Consider the following 21302-nt stretch of genomic DNA (forward strand, 5'->3'; position numbering starts at 1 on the left):
CAAAGTTTGTTTGATGAATTTCCAAAGTAAAAATCGCATTAAGTTAGGCGCTCAATCAATCAATCAGTGGGTGCCCTGAGTGGCCTGAGTGCCCCGCCCTTCGCTCACACCGAAAGCATTCTTCTTGGCTGGGTTCTGGCCATAAATTATGTTGGCTCCAGCATCGTAATCAGTTTTGTTACAGTTTGTGGGCCCGGTCCCGGCTTTCTCACGAACTTTTGCAAAAGAGACTGAAACCATCTGAAGCCGCAAAATGGCTGTTGCCTGCCCCGGCCCTGGCTCTGGCTCTGGCTCTCTATTACCAGTTACCGTTAGCCTTTGTCGGATAGAACCTGTAAGATAGGAGGAGGTTAGGGAGACAGAGAGAGACAGAGAGAGAGAGAGAGAGAGAGCGAGAGAGAAAGTTCATTTACCTATGCAACGCGCTGGAAACGTGCCTCTTGTTCAAAGTTTCAGATCAAACTTCATCGGCATTCAATGGGTATGGTTGGTCTGGCGAGCCTTGGTCCACGGCTCACCTTTGTCCAGGCCATGAAAAAGTTCTTTGTAATGTAATCCCCCAATGATTGGTTAATCCGCGGACGACAGGATTCCGTGGAAGCAGAGCTTTAAGCTGCTTTCCGATTCATATACGGGTAGTGCTCGAAATTCAAATCAGTTAATGATCTCATTAGACGATGACATCAGTGGGATGGGAGTACACGGAAGCCTGAAGTGAACCTTAGCTTTGGGATATATTTGTTAGGCTTAAAGAGTTCTTATGGAAGATGTAAATGAATAAGTTTCTTCTTTGAAAAGCTCTAGTTTTTTTCTTTTTTTTTTAGTTTTAAGAAATATCTCGAATTTGAATCCTCAGTCAATCAATTGCACAAATACATACATATGTACACTTCTATATGCAGTGCTACAAATATATATAGGATTTTTCCAGATTTTCATCAGTGAATATTTTCTTTTTTTTAATATTCATATTTTATATTAAAGGTATAACATAATGGTATTAAAATATAATACAAAATCAGATTGGAAAACTTTATGCTCCAAGAATTTATTTTGTCATTAAAAATAAAAATCGCAAGGCGCTTTATTTTGTTTAAAAATCTTTGAAATCGAAATTATGTATGTCTAGATTTTCTAAACTTATTTGTATTCAAATCTAACCTCCATTTACGCTAAAGCAAACCTTGGAATACCGTTAATCACTTAACATTTGAGGCAGAAATCATTACCAAGCCTTAACAAATCTGCAGATCTTAATGGTGACAGATGGTGACAAATTCTGAATGGCTCCAAAAGAACGTTACCAGAACAGAATCAGAAGCTGTCTTTATCCGATTATAGCCCCCCCCCCTATGCAATCCGATCAGTCGGAAAGGAAATCATTAGTGGGCGTGCTGCCACACAAAAGAATTCATCTTTCAGCGGATATGGGCCATAAAATATATCATTCATGGTTAGGCCATGGCTTGGAATGCTCTTTAAGGTTCTTCATTTATGTTTTCCCAAGATCGTTATGAGACGGTAGGGTTTTCTAGATGCAGAGCAAAGGCAAAGCCAAAGGCAAAAGCAGTGCACGAGGCGACACCTGTTTCCGGCCTTGTCTACTACCTGGTAACTTCTCTCTCCCTTCCTCTCTCTCTTCCGAGACTGCCTCTGGCTGTGTTTGTCTGTGATACTCGTAGATGCTGCTGCCATTGCTATAATTTCCATCAGAGTTTTCTTTGCTCTGCTCAGCCTCTGCTCTTGACGTGACGGCCAGAAGACAGCCGACATTTTTCTCTGAGCGACGACTCTTTTCTTAATTTTCACTCGACGGGCTTTTGTGTCTTTTTTACATTATTATTATCATATTTGCATATTTTTCTTCCCCCTCGCTATCTGTCTCTTTCCGTGGCTGCCTCTGTCTGTCTCTTTTCATGTACAATCCTGGCTGGTTCCTCCCCTGGGGACGGGGGGCCTGGTCTCTAGGTGCCGTCCGATGGAAAAGTCTTTTGTTTGCTTTCATTTCACTCTGCATCTACGTCTGGTATCTCTCTCTCTCCATCTCTCCTCTCTCCTTCTCTTGCTGCGGCGCTTAATAATTATGTGGGAAATTTTGCAAAATAATACTAGACAGAAATGCGACTACTACTGCCATGAAGTACGACTACGACTACGACTACGAGTATGGGTGTTTCTTTTCATTTTCCATGGCTTGTTTCTGTTTCTATTTCTGTTTCGTTTCGTATAATTCGCTTAACTATGCGAGAAAGTGTTGTGGGCGTTATGTTGTAAAAATTATGCTGCAAAATACTGGCAAAACGAAATGAAATGCATTGAAATCGTTGTAAAGTGAAGGTTGCGCAAAGAAATAAAACTTGAGTTTCAATCAGGGAATTTTTCAGCATGGACTGACAGGCGAGAAGAAAAGTTTTTGTGAAGAAAATCCAGCCTGAATGGGAAATGTTTGGGGGGGAAAACTTACAGAAGCAGGAAAAAGTTTTCAATGACAGAGGGGCATAGAGTGGGTCATAGAGGGTGGAAATGTAGTAATTAATAAATAAATATGAATAGTTTAAATGGGGTTTAGTTTTTAACCCACCTTTCTACAAAATGAAAATTATTGGAGCCTTTGGGGCAGACAGACAACAGAATGAAACCGCATCGAATCTATAATCAATGATCAACCTTCGAGTCTTGTGCCTTTTGGCCATAGTTCCCCATCGACTATCGATTACCATAATCTCTAACCAACAAATTGATACCCTTCTTTCTTGTTCCCTGCCCAAAAATAAGTATCTCCAGATTGCTGTCAACTTTCACTTGATATTTTTTCTTTTCTTTGAGCTGAGTGCAATCGTTATGGTATTGTTTTTTTTTTTGCATAATGCACTCTGGCTGTATGGCTTTCTTTATTGAATAAGAAACGAGCGCGAAACACTTTTCATTTTGGCCATAATGAAGCGCTTATAAGCCATGAATATGTGCCTGCCAATCACAAAAACAAAAACCGTTTTCATCAGCTGTTTATGCCGGGGCCGAGGCTGGTCACTGAACCATTTCCAATTCCAATTCCAATTCCTATTCCTATTCCACCTCCAATTTCGATTCCATTCCATTCGAAGCTTCAACTAAGTTGAACTGAAAACTCGGTGGATGTTGTTGTTGCTGTTGTTGCACGTTTCGACGATGTGTTGATAATGTTGACGACGACTGTATGTCGGTGTCGCTGTCTCTGTCGCTGTCGCTGTCTCTGTCTCTGTCGGCTGTTGCTGGTGTCTCGATGTTTGTATCGCATTTCAATTCTAGCGTGTCCAAAACGCCCGGAGACTCTTTTGCCGCTGTCAGTTTTAACGAGCAGTTTTTTTTTTCGTTCGTGTTTGCTTTTGTTTTTCCCAGCGCCAACACGAAATTTTCCATACCCTACAATGTAAGAGTGGAGTGTGCCCTCGCAGGTGTTTCTTAGAGGATGAATCCGAGCATTGCTACATGCTTTTTGAATGAAGTTCTTGGGCGATCAAGTTCTACAAGCTAAATGTGTGTTCCTTATTGCATATTTAAAGTTCTTGGAAGCTCAGGTGGGATATGATATCATCCTATGGGGTCTAGTACCCTTCATAGCAGCTCCTAGAAGTATTCAAATCAAAGATAAGCCCATAAATCATTCTATATTCTTCTAAGAAATACAGGAACTAGATGGTCAGCATTTGTAATAATTCTATGAGATTTTTCAATGATCAACTTATAAGTTGCTTCTTTTAAGGGAAACTAAATAAAGGTCATAAAGGTCCTTTACAAGCGAAGTTCTACCTCCTTATGCTCATTGGTATCCACTGAAATTAATGTTAGGATCGATAGTAATTTTCCTTGATTTTAGTTCTCTAAAATTTCATTAAGGAAAAAGCCATAATTCTTCCTCTTAAAAGCCACTTCCCCAATGATTTGAGGCCTCGGCGATTCTTTTTATTGCTCTGTCTGCAATCTGCAATCCCTGCTGATTTTATTACGCTTTCAATAGGGTATTTCCCTAGTCAATATCTGGAAGCAGACTCCATGATTCTCGGATTCACCTGCATTTCGGTGTTTTTCTTTTTTCTCTCTTTTTTTTTTTGATTGATCGCAGCAGTTAAAGCCGAGGCGGCAGCTGGCCAAAGTATTTTTTCCGTTGAGTTGTTGAATGTTTAACGGGAGGGGAGGGGGAGGTAGACCCCCAGATAAGACCCCCAAAGACCCGATGAAGTCTGTCTGTTGGCCTATGGGTTTCCACTCGCATCGAACACGAATGCATTTGTGGCTAATTTGCATATCAAAATAAGCCATTCCATGGCATTTATGGTCTCACAGATACAGATGTGGATGGTGAGACGGTGAGTCAATTGATGGGTTCTTCAAATGCATTTCCTCTCTGCAGAGCAATAAAGTGCATTGGCCCACTGAATCCACCCAACTTTCAGCTTAATTCAATAAATTAATTGGGTCGTTAGAGTCGCTCAACTTTTGTCACACACTTCCTGTGGGCCGAGTCACGTAACAGTCCCCAAGTACGAGTCCGATTCCGAGTTGAGTCCGTTTCCGAGTCCGAAGTGGTAGAAGTACTTACACTAACAATTGTCATTCAAATGTGTATTTAATGACCCCCCCAACCCACTGGCCCCAGAGTCGCCGGTCGCCGGACGCCGGTCGACGGGTGCCAAAGTTTCTTTTTGGGGGTCGCACGTGCGGTCGCTTAAAAAATATTGTTAGACAACCGGAAGTATTTCATAGGCCCTCATCAATAAGCCCAACACCCCATTCCATCCCCTTCCTATTCGAGCTCAAAGTACATTCACACTCGTGGAGGAGACAGACAGAAAAACGATTGTTTGTCTAATGGAAATCTCGTTAACTGCTTTATCAGGTGTCACACAATTCGTTGGCCCCAATTTTTGATTAAACTCTTTTCATGACTGGGCAGGTTTCGATTCGTAGCTGGAGGAGGGGGTCGTAGAGTTGTGCAGGTTGTACTCGTTAAGAGATTGAACTGATTTGATTAAGAGAGAAAACTGGAAGAAGAAAGACAAATAATAGGACATATCAAAAGAATTCTGAAAGATTTATAAGTTTATGACCGGCATTCGAAAAGTTAAGGGATATATTAGATGGAAGGGTTTCCGATGTATATTCTGTCCCTCTTGATTAGATCTTAGTGCCTATAAGAGCTGGAACAGCCTAGAGGTAGAGCAAAAGCCTTATAGTAGAGCCGCGGCCCTTGCCGCACAACGTTCCCGCTCGTTTTGCTCGAATTTGCACTAATTAAATTGCTTTCAAACTTTTAAAATAGTACCTCAGACTGCAAGCAAATTTCCCACACTACACTCCCACCTAAATCATCCGTCTTATCTGCATAATCATAACAATCTTATTGTATAACATTTGCGCAATCTTCCTTTGTCCAATCTTATCCAGTCGAGGCTTTGTTTATGGATGAATAGGGGAGACTGGCTGGTTGTCTGTCGTCTAGAACCGTCTAGCTAATTTTCACAAATTTACCAAATTAGAGGTAAACTCTGATGTCGACAGCTCAATTAGGCAACAAAACGAGGCTGCTTGGAAGATGGCAGGCAAAAGGCCACCTACTGGGCGAATGGATACATTGGCATTAGTCGGCTGAAAATGAGCCGAATGTTGGCTTAATAAATTCACACATAGCCAGCCCCACAGAAGCGGCCACACAGACACCCATTTAGATGCATGTAAAAGTATCTTTTGCCGCTTTTGCCTAATGAAAATAATTTTTGAAAAAAAAACAAATTGCCGCCACTTGCTCTCGCTGCAGTCGGCGTGCCCCCAAAGTGTGCCAAACGAAAAAGAAATTGTACATAAAATAAGCAACAAATAAAAAATGAATGCTTTTCAGCCCCCACAAATGCAGGCCCGGGGCCAAACGACAGGGTTTTCAAAATAAAATTGCATTATGAGTGCATTTGCATTTGCATTTTGCCATTTTCCCCCTCCCTTTGCCCCTCCCTTTTCTCCCGTTTCTGTTACGTCGACGAGCCGCAGTAGCAGGCAATAAAAGTATCTTTGTATCTGGGCGAGTGCTAGACTTGGGTTGTACTTGGTGGTAATGGGAAATGGTTATGAAAGTGGCAATAGCGAGGGGAAAGTTTTCATTATTATTTAACCACAATTGGGTTTTATTTTGTGTATAATTATGATTAAAATTAGCCTGTATTATTTCAGTGGAAGGGTTCTTTAGGGGTATTTGGTATTGGTACGGAATATAAAAAGATCATCCAAGAAGGCTCTACTTCTTTTCGAAGAGAAATCCAAAAGAAAGGAAGTAAAAGACCAAAAAACAAATAGAAACTGAAAGAATGTCTAGAATGTCTGTATGTGGAATATTTTTTGTGATTCGTGACTTAAGACTGACTTCACAAAATATCTAAATTTCCAGCAGATCAACCGTTTTACGTCGTTTCAGCTAATATTCAAATAAATAGATAATTATTCTTTCAACTTTCTAAAAATCATCAACAAGAAACAATACAAAATCAGACCCAAAAGTTTCCCCCACTTGTTCCACCTTCTCTAAACGATTCCTCGTCCCATCATCTTTCGCCTATCTTTCCGTTCTAGTTCTTGAATATTTATATGCTCTCGCCGACCCGTTTAATGGTTTACAGGGTATCAGGCCCACACTCAGACAAAAATCTATGCCATCTCGTCTAAATTTGTCTTCTGGCAGGGCCCAGTGCCCTTTTTGTTGAATTTACTGGAGCAAATAAAAGGGGGGAAAAAACTATAATTTCAATGACATTGTTTTCGGCAATTTAAACAACATTTTATGTGGGTTTATGACTCAGTCTTTGACTTAAATTTAATGGCAAATTTTCATGATTTGCCGGCGCGGCATGCGATGCAGTTTAATGATTGTTTATGTCGGATCTGCATGGGGTGCGCACTGTGTTTTGGTCAGTTTTTAGGACCCCCCCCATGCATATGCAAAACTTTTTTTGAATTTTATTTATGCTCGGCACATTAATACAAAAAAAAAGGAAGAAATTAGTTTTGTTGCCATTTCGGAACGGCCAGTAATTGTTAATTTTTTATTGCCCAAACCGAGCCGGCCAATAGTTTTGGGCCCCCACAAAGTCTCCTCTTTGCGAGTGCAATGAACGCAATATTTATGGGCCGACTTTTTATGCGGCCATATAAAAAAATCATATAAAAAATGAGGTCCATTGCGGACTTCGAACTGTTCGAAATGAGTCGATGCATTCATTGGGAGCAATCAATGCGTTTATGTCCCTCTGGGGACGGGACGGATAGTGTGAAGCCATAAAAAATAGCTCTTTGGGATTTGCTTCAATTTGCTTAATCAGTGGGATTATACTAGTTGAATTTGTGCTTAAATGAGGCGAGGGAGATTGAATGGTTTGGGTTTTAAAGAGCGTTTTAAAGTGCAACGTCTTTTGAAAGCGGAATAAATTCAGGGGAATTCAAAATGAAAGAAATTTACAGACGTTTCGAACCAGAATTCAAGCTTTCTTTATGCGATATATTCACACTATATCACACCTGCTTAAAATTGTCATCATATCTAACAATTACCTCAATTAAAGCTTGTTCTTTCATCTTGGAAAACCATAGTCTTTTCTGGTTCTTTCTTTTAATTTTAAAAATATTAAGTATTCCATTTTTTTTACCACTAAACCTGTTACTGTGATTTTTCCTCATTTAATTTACATAATAACCGCCTTGTGTGCCCCATCTTGGCTTGCTCTTGCCACTTGGTACTTGCCACTTGGTCCTGTTGCCATTTAAATTATGTATATTTATGCTCACCTCCTCTTTTGCTGTCGTCGTGCTGGCTGGAGGAACTTCTCCTTTGGGCACTGTCTCTTTCGATTAATTGCTTTTGCAGCTTCCGCTGCTTTTCACCCACCTGCAAGGAGCAGAAAGAGGGGGAGAGAGTGGGAGAGCTTTCCAATGAAAAATGTGCACACGCCACGCCCACGCGGCGGCAGAGGCAGAGGCCAACTTTTAATTGAAAGTCAAATTCAATTTTTGCATATTAAATTAAACGCAGCCCCAAGCAATTGCCTCCTCAACTTTCGGTTCATCAGACTGGGCTGCCAGTGGCAGTCGCAGTCGGAGTTCCATCCGAAAGTTCATCGAGTTGCCCTTGAGGTTTGGAATATCCCCAACTTCCGTTTCGAATGACTTCCCTTCCGGCACTCGAGGTCTGACATTTGCTATTGAATCGTGGGGCTCAGTCGTGTGTGAATTATGCTCGCCAGGTCCTCCGAATGACTGGGACCTAATTTAGAGCCAACGAAACAATAAAGTCTCCCTCCGAGAATCTCGCTGCACAGCTAAACATTTGACACCTTTTCGTGTTGCATTTTGGGGGCTAATTATAGTTCGCCTGATCGCCTGACATTTGCAGGCCAGCCTCTGCCTCACAGACAGACGGAGAGACTGCCTGGCCCGGACTGTCCCGACTATCCCAACTGTTTCGACTGTCCCGATGGCTCTGACATGCTGTGACTAAAGAGGGCGCCGCTGCTATTCATAGCATTGAGGTTGCTTCGTCTGCCAAACGGAACAGCACAGTGGGATATTTATACCCCGTACTCCCAGAGTATTCACGTGTATGGATGTGATGGATTGTTGGCGACTGTTGGGGCGATGATCTTTATTGGTTTGCCTGACTATCAATTTAGCGCGGGATAGGATCCACTAATTCATCGGTAATGTGATAAGACGATCACTCAGAACCCTACACAGAATGGGCACGTAACCTAGAACCTAGAACTTCCTATTGGCCTGAAAAGCACTTACGAAAGCACTTCAGAAAGAGGACGTTCATGGGTTCTGGCGGTGGCTTAATTTCAAGCAGTGGCACATACCGTCTGACTCATGTTTGAATCAGCACTTTCGGATGAGCGGTGTATTTAATATTTGGCTTGTATTCGAATTCCAGATGAAGAAACAAAGCGGATGACTATGATCGATGTGCTTTTCGTTGTTCATGACTCTTGCGACCTGCTCACACGCACATTATCGCTATTTTTTTTTTTTGTTGATCTGTTCTTTCTGCTGTACTGTTTAGCTTGTTTCTGGCTTTATTTGTTTATATTTTCTGTGGGATATTTGGGTAATGCCTTTACCAAAACGGCATAAAAACCCCTTTAAGAATTATTACTTGGGCTTTGTTTACGATAATCCCATGAATCCTAGCTGTAGTTTTACATGTTTTTGAGATTATTCAAGCATGGGTCTACTCTGTCATATATGTAGTGCTCTGCCTAAGGAACAGATTAGTTAGCATCCGACCAACCAGCGTTGCTCTTTTCCACTGTTACAATCTCTGATGCAAGACTGAAGTTGATTTATTCCTTAACCACTAATTATTCATATCTCGGGCTGGGGCATAAATTTCCCTCTGCTTTTTTTTGTGTTGTTTTCCAACCAGCTGGGAAATGTGTGGCTCTTTTTCGTGCGAGGCAGTGTTCCACATTCAAATGCTGGGCCACAAATCACGGCGTGCAATTTGTCAGCTCATTTCGTTTCAGGTTTCATTTTGGCTTGCTTTTGTTAAGTTATGATGACATTCAAACCTGTCAGCGGCTGCCGTTCCAAGAATGAGAGGTATGTGGAGGAGGTGGATCGCTCCCTGGTGGCACTTTTTCTCCACTCACTTGGAGATTCATATGGATTGTGTGGCAATCGCCATGCCAAGCACCTGCTCTCCTAAGACATGCATGTATTTCTCTGTGCATCGGAAATTGAGGTCGCACAAGTGTCTTCTCGCAGGCCATTTATCATTCTCGTTGCGAAATTTAGCCGGCAGTTAATCCAACATTTAGTTTTGCACTCGAAAAATATAGATATATACATATATAGGGGGGACTCTGGGGCGGGGGATCATGCTCCATTAAATACAAAATAGTTTTGGCTATTTCTGATTTGTGTGTCTAGGTTGTTGGCACCATCAAAACATTTTCACGCGGCATTCTCCGAATGTGGAAAATGCCATAAAAATGGAGCAGCAACCCATGGATGTTGGGCGCCATTAAAAATAATTTAATTAAAATCCACAAACGCATTTGTGGGTGGGAAAAGGCCACGATGCATGGGGAAAGAGACGGCTTAATGAGGCGGCTAATTGAATCGGTTAATGGGACCCCCAAGTGAACGGCAATTAAATCTAACCATTATAAATCCATCCAATGTCACCGCCAAACAAAAAGGAAAATACGAGTACTTTACCCAACTTAAACTTCAACCATTCAAAATGTCAACCTTGTGTTAATCACAGAGCAAAAAAATACAAAAAAAAAAATGTAAAAAAAAAATGTAAGGAAAAAAGTCCACACAAAATGCATTCAAGCGGCAATTGTCAACGGCAACATCAAATTAAATCTACCGCCATCGTCTGGAGATTGTGCTGTGCGCGGGTGTAGCCCCGTAGACAATCGTTGATGCATTCGAGAGCCTGTGAAAGTGAAATCTGAAATCGTGATATCGATCAGACAATACACACCGCATACTCGTTGAAAATACACACACTCCGTGAGGCTGGAAAAATGGGTGCACACAGCTCCAAGGAGAAACTGTCGCGCTCCTATTCCGAGCGCTACATCCACTCGCAGATGATCGAGCGGGAGCGCTTTGGCAGCTTTGGGAAGCGCTCCTCCAAGGCCCAGACGAAAGGTGAGTGGGGGGGAGGGGTCGGTGGACTGGTACTGGGTTGTAATGGAGTGAGCCCACACGATTAAAGTGGTTTTAATCTTATAATGGCCCAAAAGTCCTCCCTGGTTCACAAAAATTATTTAAAATTATCCAAAAATCCCAACAACACTTTTATTTAATCGCCAAATTCAAATGTAAATTCCCTGAATCGCTGCGAAAGTTTGTCCTTTCGGCCACTATAAAAATATATATCGCATGCCACATGCTGTCTGTGGCTGTGGCATGGCTTATCGTTGCTGATAAAAGCCCCCATAAGGATTACGTGACTCGTCGCAATGCTCTCTCGTTTCGCACAGCGGCAGATAAAAGTTTTCCATTCCGGCCTAAGCTGGGCATGCAACTTTTATTTCTCTGTTTCCCTGTTTCCCTATTTCCCTGTCCATGTCCAGCACAATTAGCCGACAGCTAAAAATACAATTTATTAGGTTTTCCCTGCAGCTGCCGCTGCCGCTGCCTGCATTTCTGTTGGCTCCCTGGCTGATTGCCCCGCCTTGTTGTGCCCCAAAGCAGCCACAAATTATGTCTAACAAGTGCGAGGTCTGGGCCTGTGGCAGGGGGGAACAATGAAACCTCGTTAACGGGGTGGCAACCCGGCGTGAACTTGAATCGAACTTGATTATTGCGGTGTGGCGATACGATCCGAATAAAATATGATAGATTGTTGTGGCACAGGTATCATTGCGTGGAGATGCAAGATAATTAAAGGTGGCAAGATAAATCAAAGCAATGGAATTTAAGAATTACATAGAGACTTTAAAAACGGAGCTCTTTGAGAGTGTTCCTTCAGTAAATTAGTAAATATCTCTCATTCATTCATTTCTACAAGACCTAAAAACCTAATATACCATCTGTAATACGAGTATCTTTGTTGCATTCATACTTTTTGCCAGACTTCTTGGAAACAGTTCTCTATTTCCTATTTCCTATTTCCCCCCTAGAAAACTAGAAATCATTCTTTCAAGTGCCCTGAGAGCCCAGAGCCCTCTGGTCTTCAAGTGATATTCAATTCCCTGCAGCTGAGAGCCCCCCACCCTCTGAGGGGATACTTAATAGATTCATGCACTCGCATAATACAATTTCACCCTTTTTTCATGCATGTTTAGCCAACAAGTTCTATCAGCTGCAGAGCAAGGGGAAGCCTCTGGGCTGCAGACACTTCAATTATGGAAACGCTTTGTTTTAATCCACAAAACATTGGAAATGCAAATAGCCCCCAAAAAGGGGGGGAGGGAGGCCGAGGACCCCCAGCTGGCAAGAGGAGGAAAACAATTTAGGAAATTTGAAGAGTGTGTTGTTTCTGCTCGGAGTTATTAAATGGGGGAACATACATACATATGTACATAACTCTCCTTTCAAAACCCAACCCAGGCAAAAAAGCAAACACTTCAAAGCTTCGCGTTGCCTGGCGACGTGTTCCCGCATAAATTATATACCATCATCATCATCATCCACATATTGATTGCTTCCAGAGACACAAAAGTATTTTACTTGGTATTTTTTTCATATTTTTGTATTTTGTTCACACCCTCGACTCATACGTCTCTTGTGTCGTTTGTCATTCGCAGGAGCTGCCAAAAAGCGTGATGTGCGCAATCTGAGCATATCGCCGACCGATCTGGGCCCGCCGCCAAAGACCCAGCAGACCGCCAAGGGACAATCCACACGCGGCAAGTCCTCTGCCACGACCACGCCCACATTGATACGTAAGTGCAAGAATTGTCTATAAACTATAAGATATGTAAATTACGAACGAGTATACGTAATGGATGAGATGGTCATATATTCTGCTCTTTGGTGGGGAATCCGCTTTGGTTTCTACTAAAACATTTATTGTGGTGCCTTTGAAGGGTGCTCTGATACTAGATACTAGATAGTACTATAGATCTAGATAGGGCAGAATGAATCTTTTTTGACCCCATAAACTATTGAACAAGGAGAACATGGTAATAAGCAAAGGGTGTGACGAAATAGTCCATCTGTGTGAACAAAATCTATTTCCTTCATAGACAGATGTCTAAAGAAGACTTCCATTCCCTCAAGAATGTTTTCACATTGAGTATTTGAAGATGGTATCTAAAAGTTCAAGCCTAAGCCTAAGCCTAATTCATAAAGTGCCTACAGATACAGATTTTCCTAGAAAATGTGCTATCGTTAGGCCTAGGTTTTTCCCTTTCCCGTTGGCTCTTAAAGAATAAATTTTAAGTGAAATTCTGCCATTAAAACTGCCATCAAAACACTGGCTGGCCCCTCACAGTCGTCACCTGCTACGACTGTTTGCAGCTTCTGTGAAATCCCACTTGAAATGTGTCAACTTTTGTCTACCTCTGGCCCTCTACCCCTCCACCAGGAAGAGTTATCTGCGAATTCATGGCTCAGGTGAGATACGTTGCTCAACTGGTTGCCGTTGCCCTGGCCCTGGCCCTCGATGAGTTTGCTGAATCTGCAGTGCAGTGTCGTGCCCGCCTCTACCCATAAAAGTGTCGTGTCCAGACCAGCATGAGCATGAGCCCGCTATATTTCAATTTAGGGCGTGTCTTAGATCTCAGCGTCCGCTATTCTCGCGCAGCTGGCCAGAGAGACAATTTAGCCACCGATTCCGATTCCCACAGTAACGAAATCTGTGGCGTGTGTGGGGCATGGAACAGCTGCCTGCTGCCAGCTGCCAGCCGAGGTGTCCCCAAAAGCCTCAACTCCAGAGGTAATCTGTGCAAAATGTGCTGGAAATTGTGCACAAATTTGGCATCGTTGACTCATTCCCGTGACTCATCCCGAGGTAATGATATTTCACTGGGCTTCAGGCTTCAGGCTTCAGTGTTTCCATTTGGCCAGATGTGCGAATGCTGTAGAGATCATCGACAGACTGCCATGGAGTGAACCAGTGGGGCTACAATGTCTTAATTCTACAGCTAAAATATATTTCTTGGAATTGGGAATATCTTCCCCTTTGGTTGGGAATTTTTCTGCACTAATGGACTCTGAGTTGGTCTGTCTTGTTGCATAATTAATCATAGTTCTGATGGGGAAATTAATGATAATGATTGTTATCGGATGGAACAGGCAATAAAGAATTCTTGAAAGAATGTGGAGCACACTTGTGGAAATATTCGTATTTATTCGTAATTTTATTTATCTAAATTGTTGTGATAACATTCCATTGGCACATGTTTTAGATTTATTGCCTTACACCCAGTAGTTGAAGAGGGGTTTGGGGTAGAGCCGCGTCCCTTGCCGCGGCTCGTTTATGTGTATATTTTACTGTTGCCACCAATCAAGTCTGACTCTTCAAATGATTTGCCTGTGAAACAGATGATAAAGTACTCATCTGTCATCGTATTCGTCATACAGATCCTCATCATTGCCACATGTTTAATTTATCATGGCACAACTCCATTATCTGATTTATGAAACATATTTGGCATAATCTATAATAGAATTTCTGTGGCCTCATTCATGAATTTCAAAAGCATGAATATATAATATTTATGCTTAATCCACAGAACCACAGTGGCTCCCACATCCATATATAGTATACGCCCTGGAGCCACCACAAGCATCGGTGGTTCAGTGGTAGAATGCTCGCCTGCCACGCGGGCGGCCCGGGTTCGATTCCCGGCCGATGCAGCCGAATTTTTTTGTGTTCTGTTCGCTTTCTTTTCTCTTTTCGCTGCAATCTTTATTATTTTGTTTACAGAGAGTCGTGCGCGCGGGGCTCATGCAAATGTTGGCGACTCTTTGCATAAATTAGCTTTAATAGGGAAATCCATTGTGTGCCGCCCCTCGACGAGATGCTGGCTGTTAAATTGCTCGAAATGTCGCAGAGTTGGAAAGTCGTTAAGAGAATGCTTGCCTCCTCCTCCTTCGTCGTCGTCGTCGTCGTCGTTGTGGTATTCCTCCCTAAGTAGGGTCGGGCCCTGAGGCAATTCTATTTTTATGCGAAAGACTCTGTCTAATTTAAAATTACTCTTCGCCCGTCCTCTCCTTACCCCCGTCGCCCGATCACTGATCTCCAGTGAATGCACGGCTCCAAAGAGTATTCGCATGCGCATGCTTATCGGGTTATTTTCACATCGGGGGAAAAACACACTCACACACACACAACACACAAAAGCGAATAAAAAACGACGGTGAAACGTGTTTTGCATATTCGAATGCACGCTCGAGGCTGCGCGGCTGGCATTTCGCATTTCTTCCACTAATTAAGATTTATTCAGCCAACATGCGAGATATCATGCAATTAAAGACCTGAGAGATTTATCAAAATTGATCAACAAAAAAAAAAAAGATGGTTTGCATCGGCCGGGAATCGAACCCGGGCCGCCCGCGTGGCAGGCGAGCATTCTACCACTGAACCACCGATGCTTGTGGGAAAATCAACCAAAATTTTCCACTCGACGAGGAAAATTTTCGATCTTCGATGAAGCTTCGCCAATTGCAAACATAACCGGATTTATTAGAGGCAGCATCAATGAAAAAAGGCTTAGAAAAAGCAAGATTTTGCTGGGTAGAGAACTAAAAATATATTCACTAAATGTTGGTCTTGTAAATCAGTCAGAAGTTTTACACTAAAGAAAAAAAAAAATATAATATGCATCGGCCGGGAATCGAACCCGGATCACTCGCGTGGGAGGCGGGCATTCTACCATTGAACCACCGATGCGAGAATTATTGTTAATCCAAGAAATATGTACAAAAATTACGCTACGATCGTTAGAGCGTACGGGAATATAGATTATCTTTTTTAAAGGCCAACTTTTATAATTAAGAAATGGTCCTATGAGGTCTATGATAAGCCCTTTGGACGTAGTGAGACTTCTTTAGGCCAATCTTCTGGACATCCTCCACTATATGCTTATTTTTGTGGAAGGGTGTTTTCTCCTAAGGGTAGGGAACAAATATATCGATTAGAGTGTTGCATGAGCTGGTAACCGAATCGATTCGGTAAGATTTGGTATTCACTTCGTTCGTTCAATTAGAATCAGCGTCTCAGCTTTCTCATTAAATCGAATCACTCGCCCAAAACGGACTGAATGATCCGGGTATTGTCATTCGATAATTTTTGGTTTTTTTTCTCGCTCACTCGACTTTGTATTATGTTTCGAGTAATTTCATAGGCTTCGAACGAAACTTGCTGATTTTTGTCCACAGTGCTCGCACCGCATTCGGTTTTTGGTGATTCGGGGTGATACGAATCTGATGGAAGGCAGGATTCGCAATGATTGAAAGCATTTAAGCGGAATGTGATTGTAATTTTTGAACAATATTCTAATATTTCTTGAAAAAATTCAACAAAAAAACTTATTTGCATCGGCCGGGAATCGAACCCGGGCCGCCCGCGTGGCAGGCGAGCATTCTACCACTGAACCACCGATGCTTTGGTGAGTAGATCTTCCCGGAATAGCTTTACAAATGGAGTTTTATCTCTCCGTGGCTTGATTAACTTTCGGTTAAGTTTGCGAGACGTGCTATAAATGCAAACAACTTCGACACTATCATAAGTCCCTAAGTGAAACGATAAGAGGGGGTTCTATTGTTGGATCTCTTCTGGGTTCATTGTTCCTCCTATGTGTCTCCCAATCAGCACACCCATAAAGAAAAGTAATTCCCGCTAATTGCACGCCGGGTGATCGCTCTTGATCACATAATCTGAGCACTCTTCAGTATTCGACGGACACCTCTATGGGGCAAACGTGCCTGAAATAAACCTACTCAAAGCATTTCGCTGTTGACCAACCCACACGTCTACCTGGCGCTTACTCTCATCAGGTTGGCGATATGTTCATTGGCGTAATTGTGCAAGATCGATTGAATCGTCGGCATTTTCTCACCTCTTTGTATCGCTGAGATACTTGGCGACCCACGCACTTGAATCGGGAACGGGAACGGATTAATCTGTGGGATCCGGTTACTTCACTTGGTAAATGATAATGCTTACCGATGGCTGGCCCACGCGTGTGTATGTTTCTTAAACGAAAGCAAAATCGTTACCCGATTAGAGCTCGTTACTGTTGGAAGATCTCTGACATTGAACCTGTCTGCCTGCCGCTTCTTAATCGTTGGTTGGTTGCTTCTTTTTTTAGTCGTGTTTTTTGTTGAAGCCCCAACCCAGCCCCGTCGATGACATTGGCATTCGTGGCATTGTAAACTCTTTTTTCGGCATCGGCATCGGCATGGGCATGGGCATACTCGTTCACGTTCTCGTAAAAACTCTCATTGTTTGTAGTTGGTACTTTTTGCCGCCTAGACTTGTACTAGCCATTTATGGCTTCTGGCGCTGGCTTGTTTTTGCGGTTAGCATTGAAATACAAGCTCGGCTCCAGGCACGAGCACAAATTACCTAAAACAATGTACGAGTACGGGGTGGATGTCCAAGACGGGGTCCCGTGTCTCGGATCCCGGGTCCAGCTGGGACAAGCCATGAGGTCAGCTTTGGGCAGTGGACAAAAGCGAGTTGTGTGCAGCAGCCAAAGAAAACAAAAGCAGCAAATTATGCTAATTATTCAAAGAAACCTGTATCTCTATCTGTACCGTCTGAGAGCTAAAGTCATAAGATATACACAAAGAGAGAGAGAGAGAGCTAAAGAGCTGACAGAACAAAGAGAAGAGAGAAATTCACTCAATATTAAGAGAGAGATCTCATAGTAAAAGCTTTGCAACATTTTATCTACTGCTTGGATACTCTCTGGCAACATTTAAACTCTTTAAGTTTCTTCAAACACTCTCTGGCAACATTTCAGTGCGTCTACTGCTTGAATTCTGCTTTATCACTGCATATCAGGTTCAGACACTTGCCGCTTGTGCAAAGATACTCTCATTGTAATGCAAATTATTAAGAAAAACCTGTATTGTTTTATGATAATTATTCCGCGAAACCTGACTACGTGTCGGCAGATTGCTTGTTTTATAATTAGAAGCACTCCGATATAGATCTTTCAAAAACTTTCCAACGGTTCGAACCGCTTTACCACTCTTTAGCAACATTGAATCTCAAACAACTAACAGACACTGCTTGTAAATTGCTGGAAATGCTTTGATCCTACGCGCCTTATCTGCCTCAAAGACAATCTAAATTGTCATGATAATTCCAATATAACTGTTTATGTACATATATGTATATAGTATGTTGAGAGATTCCCTGCACATGAGCTTAGAACTGTCTGTAATTCCTCTTCTAATGAAACTGCTTGAGCACTCTTCGGCAACATTTCAGCGCGAACTGCTTATAAGCACTGTTCTCTGCAACTGCTTAGCGACTGCTTGCCATGCTGAGGCACAGGTACTTGCCACTCCATCTGGTCCAAAAACAGGTGTTTCTGTTTTAGCATGCATTCCTTGGTTCCTCCTCCTTGGTTGCACCTTACGTTGCACGCTAAAAACGGAAACTGGTTTTCTTTTGATTTCATTAATTTGGTCAAATTATGACATGCTGTTGCCTGTAACTCTGCATCTGAATCGGGCTGTGGCTGGCTCTGGCTCTGGCTCTCGCTCTGGTTAAGGCTCCGACACCGACTCTGGCTCAGAGTTTCTCGCGCTTGGTTCTTTTTCTGCGCTCCCTGCCTTTTGCCGGCTCAAGTGCATTGATAGCCTGAAACCAGAGATTTTTTGCTTCGAATATTATCATTTTGTTTCCGCAGCAAGCCTTGAAATAACATTCAGACTTGTGTTACTTCACAGTTAATTCAGAACTCAACAGATTCAAATGTGTATTTAGCACCAGCAAAAAAATAAAATTCCCATAAATGTTTGGTCTTTGTGCGATTCCATAGCCATACCGGACGTTCAACTTGTTTCGTTTCCATTTTTGGCCACGTTTGATGTTCTAAAGAATCAAAATCACACTCGAAACATGGGTTTCGCTACTCTATATCGTAGATTTTTGGGTCGCGATAAACCTATTAAGAAAACTAAAAAAGGAATAAGTTGGAAAAGAATCGTATCCTTTGTCCCACGTAAGTGAACATTTTCTTGGTCTTATCAACTTTTAGCCCCCCGCCCAAAAGTTGGCAACAACTTTCGATCCAACAATTTTCCTTGGCTAAAATGAAAACATTTGTCTTGTTCATTCCAGAGAAACGTTTAAATGGAACCACAACGGCAGCCACCCCGCCTGCAACATGCGCTCTTAACAACACCAAGGGAGCTGCCACAAAGCAAGCCGCCAGTGCAACACAAATCAAACAACCATCGCCACAAGCTAATCTTAAAAAAATTACATCCGTTAAGAGCTCCCCGATTGTTAAGATATCCGAAGGTAAGTGTCAAAGGGTCGAACATTATAATAATTACAGCCGCAGCGGCGAAGGCAAATCCCAATTGGAGCACCTCCAATCGATTGTAACCCCATTATTTGTTTCCTATTTCCCCTTTTTCTGGGTGTACTATTTCTTTTTTTTTGTGGCGTGGTCGAACAAAGTGAAAGCATACGAAATTCAAGTCCAAAATAATTTTTGTTGGTACCCTTTGTCTGTCGAAAGCCGCCCCACAATCACACAATGAACGTGCCACAAAAAAAATACTTTTGCAAAACGTACTCCTGGGGACAAAGTTTTGGGGCTTAAGAGTTGATCAACTTTTGTAATTAATATTAATGCAGCTAATTAGCCATTTGGGGATAAAAGGCCTCGGCCACACGCGTGTCTGTCTGTTGGCCCTGTTTCGACACCTGTGCGAGTGAGTTTTCAAATGGAAAAGTCACAATATTGCACTGGGCTGAGGTGTGTATGCATATTGATATTCCATTGGGGATGGTCTGAGTGACATTAATGTGTGGTGATTATTTTTTATGGCTCTCGTCTATACGACTTGTTTAACTTATTTGGTCGTATTTTATTTAGTTGTTGCTTCCCTAAGAGTGGGTTTGGCGAGACGAGTGCTATTTAATTTCTGTGTGTATTGGGAAGAAGGCACTGCAAACAATACATTGGCCACTGGCACTTAGAAATAAACCTGCGAAATACACACATACATATTTATGAAGATTTTGTCTCTACCTTTGATGGCAGTAGTCGACAATTTCTTGTCTAAAATCACATTTTTCTTGACACTTGAATACTTACTCACCTGCAATCACTCAAGGCTTTGAATAAAATCGTTCGGACCTCGATCCCAGTGTTAGGGGTTTAAACGCATTCATTAAATGGACCCGAACAGAGGTTCAGAAGTGAGAACTTCCAGCCGGAAAGGCCTTTGGTTTTGGGTATTTTCATGTATGATATGTACCTACTTTCCCAATTTATTGGTATCCATAACTCTGTTTTTTTTACTATTATTCCCAAAGTCCCACCTGTATCCCATGATCATAACCTTCTAACATCTTTCAATCTCAACTCGACCGTTGGGTAGCGAGTAAATTAAGCGGCAAAACGCCAACTTCTTGCCCCAACTCTTGCAACGATCTCGCACTCATGGGGTTGCCCCTCTGCTGCTTACATAATCGTGTGCATGACCCCCACACTGGCTCTGACTGTGACTGTGGCTGTGGCTGTGGCAAGTGGTTCTACATAATGACCCACACACGCACAAGCAGTGCCCCCTCCCCCTCTGGGCCGGCTCACAAATGTCACTGCTTGTTTATGCCGCTACGCGTTGCCGCATTAACAAAAAATTTGCTTTGATGTTCAACGAGTTGTCGTCGCTGCCTCGGTTTTTTTTTTCTTTTTTATTCTGGGCGTTGGTGTGCACTCCACCAACGTGCCCCCTGCCCCACCTTCCGCTCAACGCCCCTTTTGGCTAAGCACTGCAATGTTTTGGCTTATTTGAAGTTAAATTGTTTGTTAAATGTTTTAATGCCTGCTTCTTCAGTTTTTGTGGGAACCCAAAAGCCAGGCCCAGCAAGTGCTCAAACGTCTTTCTTGGGGCGCCCCCGCCATGGCTCTCTGTCTGACTATTTTATCAAATTTTATTTATTGCTTTCACACCAATCCACCATTTGGGGGGAGTCGATCAATTAAGTTGTCATTTAGTTTTGATTGTGCGTGATTGTGGCTCCCGGCCGGGCCCGCATGTGAAAAAGTTTGTGGGAAAGTGAGGTTTTCTATGGCAACGAATAGTGAAGACTCTTGTTGGGATATACGTAATGTAATGATACTTCTTGGTGCAAGATCACTCAGATTATACGGCAGTTGTTGCCTCAGTCAAATAGGCCTTAATATTAGTCCATGTCTCTGGCTTTTATTCCTTCATTTTTGAAGTTAAGTGAGTCCATTCGAATACTGACTTGTTCTTTCTTTCTACCTATTACAGACCCTCTTGCCAACGCCTCCTATCTTCGTACATAACCCCTTTCTAAAGAGTATTCAAAAAATAAAATCTTTGAAACGCACGCAAACTCTTTTTTCGCTAGGTTGCTTTGGGTGTGTATCTTGTATGTTTGCCCATTATCTGACGGCTGGTTTCACTCTAATTTATGGCCTACACTCGGCACACAACACACAACACCCATCAAGTTCATTGATTTCGCTGTCGCCAGTCGAAATGTGTGGGCTCTTAATGGCCATTTTTCACGCTTTTACTCAATTAATTGACAAATCTCCTGCTTTTTTGTTCATTTTTCGATATTTAACGGCACGCTTTGGCTGTCATTGGAG

The 21302-nt window shown here is 42.4% G+C and overlaps 1 protein-coding gene and 4 non-coding genes across 9 annotated transcripts in view; 2 read left to right on the forward strand and 3 right to left on the reverse strand.

Moving 5' to 3' along the window:
• Positions 1-21302, forward strand: part of LOC6593307 (filamin A-interacting protein 1-like) — a 100618-nt gene that overhangs the window by 56209 nt on the left and 23107 nt on the right. For 3 of the 5 annotated variants that reach the window (XM_026987188.1, XM_026987187.1, XM_026987190.1), the window contains 2 exons: positions 12285-12422; positions 18785-18967. In XM_026987188.1, the coding sequence (XP_026842989.1) occupies positions 12285-12422; positions 18785-18967 (321 nt within the window). Of the gene's footprint in view, positions 1-10403; positions 10681-12284; positions 12423-18479; positions 18666-18784; positions 18968-21302 lie in introns of those variants that run through there. The other 2 variants (XM_026987191.1, XM_026987192.1) reach the window with 2 other exon arrangements.
• On the forward strand, positions 14270-14340 carry Trnag-gcc. The gene has a single exon. It is a non-coding gene; the product is annotated as a tRNA-Gly (tRNA).
• On the reverse strand, positions 15008-15078 carry Trnag-gcc. Its single transcript has one exon. It is a non-coding gene; the product is annotated as a tRNA-Gly (tRNA).
• Positions 15306-15376, reverse strand: Trnag-ccc. The gene has a single exon. It is a non-coding gene; the product is annotated as a tRNA-Gly (tRNA).
• On the reverse strand, positions 16020-16090 carry Trnag-gcc. Its single transcript has one exon. It is a non-coding gene; the product is annotated as a tRNA-Gly (tRNA).

The sequence above is a fragment of the Drosophila persimilis genome, unplaced genomic scaffold (genome assembly GCF_003286085.1).
Source record: "Drosophila persimilis strain 14011-0111.01,24,50 unplaced genomic scaffold, DperRS2 tig00000124-arrow-pilon, whole genome shotgun sequence".
NCBI classification, from domain to species: Eukaryota; Metazoa; Arthropoda; class Insecta; order Diptera; family Drosophilidae; genus Drosophila; species Drosophila persimilis.